A 6,346-nucleotide genomic window follows, 5' to 3' on the forward strand; every position below is an offset into this window, starting at 1 on the left:
CTGCACTCACATGTATGGAGACCCCATAGGGAATGAATGGAGTGACATGGGTTCATGTGCTGTTGCTCCAATCACCCAGGGGTTCCAGTGGTCAGATCCTTCCGATTAGATTTTTACACTGTCCCCTAGGTATGCTGTAGACATGGGGCAGCAGCAAGCACAGCATTAGCGAAGCAGGATGGCAATGTAAAGAATGGGGGTTGTGTTACTATGGAGTTTTGGGTAGACTGCAGAAGGGGCCACAGATGTATTGGTAAAGTCTTCAGTCATCAGGAGACATCATCATATTTGCCTGGGCTGGATGGAAAAGAGAACATATACAATCAGAGAAGACGCCCCCTGTGGTCACTGGATTTAATAGTCCTATATGCTGTGACTGCTTCTCATCAGGTGAGAGCTGCTCTTACATGGCCACAATACAGGAGTGTTTTAGGGTCTGATTTATTTTAATGGTTAAAGCGCAACTGTGGCATAAAAATAAGTTAATAACTATCAGCACAGCCTATCAACTGATCACTGGTATACCGCGGCCTACGAGCTGATCACTGGTATACTGCAGCCTACGAGCTGATCACTGGTATACTGCAGCCTACGAGCTGATCACTGGTATACTGCAGCCTACGAGCTGATCATTGGTATACTGCAGCCTACGAGCTGATCACTGGTATACTGTAGCCTACGAGCTGATCACTGGTATACTGCAGCCTACAAGCTGATCATTGATATACTGCAGCCTACGAGCTGATCACTGGTATACTGCAGCCTACGAGCTGATCACTGGTATACTGCAGCCTACGAACTGATCACTGGTATACTGTGGCCTACGAACTGATCACTGGTATACTGTGGCCTACGAGCTGATCACTGGTATACTGCGGCCTACGAGCTGATCACTGGTATACTGCAGCCTACGAGCTGATCACTGGTATACCGCGGCCTATGAGCTGATCACTGGTACACTGCAGCCTACGAGCTGATCACTGGTATACTGCAGCCTACGAGCTGATCACTGGTATACTGCAGCCTATGACCTGATCACTGGTATACTGCAGCCTACGAGCTGATCACTGGTATACTATGACCTACGAGCTGATCACTGGTATACTGCAGCCTACGAGCTGATCACTGGTATACTGCAGCCTAAGAGCTGATCACTGGTATACTGCAGCCTACGAGCTGATCACTGGTATACTGCAGCCTACGAGCTGATCACTGGTATACTGCAGCCTACGAGCTGATCACTGGTATACTGCAGCCTACGAGCTGATCACTGGTTTACTGCAGCCTACGAGCTGATCACTGGTATACTGCAGCCTACGAGCTGATCTCTGGTATACTGCAGCCTACGAGCTGATCACTGGTATACTGCGGCCTACAAGCTGATCACTAGTATACTGCAGCCTACGAGCTGATCACTGGTATACTGCTGCCTACGAGCTGATCACTGGTATACTGCAGAGCTGATCACTGGTATACTGCAGCCTACAAGCTGATCACTGGTATACTGTAGCCTACGAGCTGATCACTGGTATACTGCAGCCTACGAGCTGATCACTGGTATACTGCAGCATACGAGCTGATCACTGGTATACTGCAGCCAACGAGCTGATCACTGGTATACTGCAGCCTACGAGCTGATCACTGGTATACTGCAGCATACGAGCTGATCACTGGTATACTGCAGCCAACGAGCTGATCACTGGTATACTGCAGCCTACGAGCTGATCACTGGTATACTGCCGCCTACGAGCTGATCATTGGTATACTGCAGCCTACGAGCTGATCACTGGTATACTGCAGCCTATGAGCTGATCACTGATATACTGCAGCCTACGAGCTGATCACTGGTATACTGCAGCCATCTCTCTGTTTTGGCACTTTGTGTCTTCTATGCTGTAAAAATTACTATTTCCCACAGTTGCCAAAAGTCAGAGAGGAGTGGCCAGGGATCTACATTGCCCCGGGGGCTGCCAAGCCTCTCTTCTCTGGCATCACAGTCAGGAAGCGGTGCCGTGGCAGTGCTGTGATGTCGGAAAAGAGATTGCAGATCCCTGACTACGCCTCTCTGACTTTTGCCAACTGTAGATAAAAGTCATTTTTACAGCATAGAAGACAGGGAGTGCCAAAACAAATGTATGTCTGCAGTATACCAGTGATTGGCTTGTGCTGTGCTGACAGGTTATTGACCTATATTTATGAAAGCCTATGTAGAGGATGCTACTCTCATTTTTAAAAAGGCTGATCGATTGCTATGGGCAACTCCACCACTGATCCTCTGCACAAGTTTTCATAAAGCTCCCCCTATATAGCTTAGATTTGGACCCAATAATGCATTTGTGATATGGCCTTCAGCTGAGATGCAGCACAATTCAACACGGTGATCTTTGGTCATGTGACCCATGGGCCCCATTTTTTTTTGCCCAGCGCAACACTTAGTCTAAATCCGGCCCTATTTATCCCTCTGATCAGGTACCATTACAATTTTGTATTGTTTAACTGTATCTAAAATTCTACCAGGTCCTATGCAGAATGTTCACCAGTCAATTTCACAATGTAATGTCGCACAGCACAAACAATGCAAAAGCTATCTAGTCAACAACCGGAAAGTTAGGGAACTGTCATTGACTGGACAACACCATCACCAGATATCAAGTCCAGAGGTGAAGTGCCTGTGGGCTGAGCCTTTAGAACATGCAACACAGTCACATCTCTGGGAAGAGATAAAAAGGTATTGCTGCAATAGGAGAATGATTAAAAGCAATAATACAAAATAATAATAATAAATTATAACATGGTCATTGTATTAACAAGGGTTTCTGGACATAAACATTTTAAAAGGTTTTCATGAATACATTGATAATGTTTGTCAATAGTATAAAAAAAACTAAAGGAGTATTACTGTATTTACCAATCGCCTACCGGTTCCCCTGTTGATGTGGTAAGGGCTGTACAGTATCTAAACTTCACGATCAGACAAGAAACAAGGTTTTTCTCATTCATCGGCTGATAGTTCTGCCTAATACACAAGGTGATTATCAGCCTGTGCGGCCGAAAATCATCCCATGCAATAGGGCTCTAAGGTCAATATTATGCCTATTGTCAACCATTTACATGAAATGTAATGCGCTAGAAAGTCCCTTTAAGTAGCAATCTAGACAAATGACACAAGAGTATACACAGTCACATTTCCATGTCTACCTACCTTCAGCAGCCTGGGTAAACCAGGCTGCCCCCAAGAGCAGCAAAGCAGAGAGCAGCAGAGCTCTCATCCCTGGACTCTTAGATGCTTCAGGACAGTCTAGTAGACTATGATGTGGTCCCTGACCCCTGGTTTTATCCCTCTGTTTGTTTAACGTTTCACCACCTTTGCTTGCACAGGTTAACAGATGAAAATATTTGTTTTGTACTTTCATCCCCCATGTTTCTGGGAAGGGGGGGGGGGGGGGTTGTGTTTCAGGTTTCCAGAAATTCGTTCCTATATAAAATACTGAACAAGAGATATACGCTTTCAATTTTCAGTGGCTATGAACAGCCGACTGTCTGACTGTCTGGGCATGCTGGGAGTTGTAGTTTTGCACCATCTGGAGGTCTGCAGGTTGAAGACCACTGATGAAGGGATTGACAGGCGGTCATGATGAAAGGGGGGGATGATAACTGGGGTCTGGATGATGACAGGGGTCTGGATGATGACATGGGGGGATGATGTATTTCCCACCCTAGGCTTATAGTCGAGTCAATAACTTTTCCTGGGTTTTTGGGGTGAAATTAGGGGCCTTGGCTTATATTCGGGTAGGCTTATACTCGAGTATATACGGTAGTGTGGTACTGTGTTAGCAACAAACATGTGATTTTTAATACTTGTATATCAAAATCATATTGTGTCATTGATGAATTTGCCTTATGAAGGGCCCTCTGAAAGGTAGCAAATACATTTTTTTCCTGTTAGCCAATAAAAGTATCACTCCTATCTTGTCCACAGCATCCATTAGGTGGGATGAGACTTTGCCTTAGCTTGGTCTAGGGGGTGACACTTTAGCCCGGACTCCTGTACAGCTTGACGCATATTTGTGTCACAGACATGATTATTCATTACAGTTTTGTCTTTTTCTTTTATTTCTTTTTTACGTTAAATGTATCTAGTCAGTCACTCTGTACATGCACTATACTGATGCAGATATTTTACTATTGAAATACCCATGCTGATTGGCTCGCTTTTTCAGCCAATTGCTGTCATAGATCCAAAGGCAACTGCAGAGCCTGTCAGTCATATTATCAGTCAATGACAGATCTGCCATTCCATAATTTTCCTATTGCTGCTCCTGTGATGTGCTGCCCCATCTACTACCCATTAGAGTTGTCTGGTAGCTGAGTAAATAAAGGTTTGCTGGATGCATAATGTGTAAATTGAGTGCAGGATAATATTGCAAGTGTCCTAATCAGCATTACAAGAGGGTTTAAAGGGGTACTCCGGTGGAAAACTTTTTTTTTTTTTTTAAATCAACTGGTGCCAGAAAGTTAAACAGATTTGTAAATTGCTTCTATTAAAAATATTAATCCTTCCAGTACTTATTAGCTGCTGAATACTATAGAGGAAATTATTTTGTTTTTGGAACACAGTGCTCTCTGCTGACATCTCTGTCAATTTTAAAGAAGATATCCAGTGATGAAAAACTTATCCCCTATCCTAAAGATAGGGGATAAGTTTCAGATTGCGGGGGGTCCGACCGCTGGGGCCCCCCGCGATCTCCTGTACAGGGCCCCGACAGCCCGCAGGAAGGGGCCTGTTGACCACCACACGAAGCAGCGGCTGACACGCCCCCTCAATACAACTCTAGGGCTGGAGCACTGCTTTCTGCAATCTCTGGCTCTGCCATAGAGTTGTATTAACAACTCCCATACTGGGCCACCACACATATTTGTAGAAGCCATTTTCGCAGCTATAAAAGCATTTCAAGGGACAGTGACCAAATCTACATTCTCCTGCCTCCTAAGCTGTACTATACAAAGCTGTATTCAATGGATTGTAATTTTTCTAGATTTGTGAAAGGAGTTAAATGAAGTTTTTTTTACAGAATCCTACCATCAGAAGTCTAATTCCTGTGGTTTCCATGCATGAACATCTTCATTTGAAAAAGGGATATTTGTCGGGTTTACAGAGCAATATTTGCCATGTGACGCATATATCTGTGACTGCTACCCTCATTATCATAACCCTCTATGCTTCCCATACTCATCACAATAAGAGAGCAAGAAAACTACTGACAATGCAGATGTGAACAGAGGCTAACAACAAAGCCATTAAAGAGGCTCCAACTCCCCCCGCACTATTGGCCTAATCAGTAAATGGCTCACAGTGGACATTCCCAGAGGGGCGTTCCCCACATGGCAAGGACCCAGGGTACCTTTACTCTCCCCGGTGAGTTAGAGAAGATAGGCTGGCTAACCCCGGTCTCTTGCTGTGGGGAGTAGCCTTTTAGACACCTGAGACTTATTTACATATTAATGAAAAGGTTCACTGGCTGATTTTAAATCTGTAATTTTTATCTTCCTATTCATATGCATTCCCTTGTTGAAAGACTGCAGACAAAGGAGACTCAAAGGGGTACTCTGCTGGAAAAAAAAAAATCATATCAACTGGCTCCAGAAAGTTAAACAGATTTGTATATTACATGTAAACATCTTAATCCTTCCAGTACTCGTCAGCTGCTGTATGCTCCACAGGAAGTTCTTTTCTTTTAGAATTTCTTTTCTGTCTGACCACAATGCTCTCTTCTGACACCTCTGTCCATGTCAGGAACTGTCCAGAGCAGGAGCAAATCCCCATAGCAAACCTATCCTGCTCTGGACAGTTCCTGACATGGACAGGCAGGAGGGGTAAGCTGCAGAATGCAGCAGCCAATCAGCATGTAAGTGTGCGTTAATTAGCTGCCACATTCTGGCTATATGCCCCCGACAGACCGTATGTTTTTATCTGTACTTTGGTTAGGGTATAGCTACAGAAAATGGGTTAAAATAACGAAAATTCATTGATATGGAAACATTTCCAAGATGGAACCCTGATGGAGTTACATCAGGAACATTAACATTAGAGCAAAATCAATGATCATTTTAAAAAGCAGAAAGAATAAGAAGAGCTCTGAAAGTGTCACTCGTAATAGATATTTACTACAATAATAATGTGCACTCACAATGCATTTTTTATTAAAACAGGATCTGGAAACTCTTCAGTAGTTTCATACATTTGCATGTGTATTACAGTTTCGGTATTATTATGGCTATATTTAGACATAAATCACTGCACGTCCTCTTACATTTTCAGCTTTATTTTTGTTCTAATTTTGAAGCT

General features: G+C 43.8%; 2 protein-coding genes across 8 annotated transcripts in view; one reads left to right on the forward strand and one right to left on the reverse strand.

The window, feature by feature from the left end:
• The window catches only part of SARM1 (sterile alpha and TIR motif containing 1), a 184,226-nt gene that overhangs the window by 85,813 nt on the left and 92,067 nt on the right, over window positions 1–6,346 (forward strand). The window lies entirely within an intron of this gene.
• VTN (vitronectin) overlaps window positions 1–6,346 on the reverse strand; it is a 96,413-nt gene that overhangs the window by 67,450 nt on the left and 22,617 nt on the right. The window contains exon 2 of one of the 6 annotated variants that reach the window (XM_056558734.1): window positions 3,203–3,364. The exons of the other annotated variants lie outside the window; for them this stretch is intronic. Coding sequence (XP_056414709.1) covers window positions 3,203–3,364 — 162 coding nt within the window. The remainder of the gene's footprint in view (window positions 1–3,202; window positions 3,365–6,346) is intronic. 6 annotated transcript variants of the gene reach the window in all.

Source organism: Hyla sarda, chromosome 2, assembly GCF_029499605.1.
Source record: "Hyla sarda isolate aHylSar1 chromosome 2, aHylSar1.hap1, whole genome shotgun sequence".
Classification (NCBI taxonomy): domain Eukaryota; kingdom Metazoa; phylum Chordata; class Amphibia; order Anura; family Hylidae; genus Hyla; species Hyla sarda.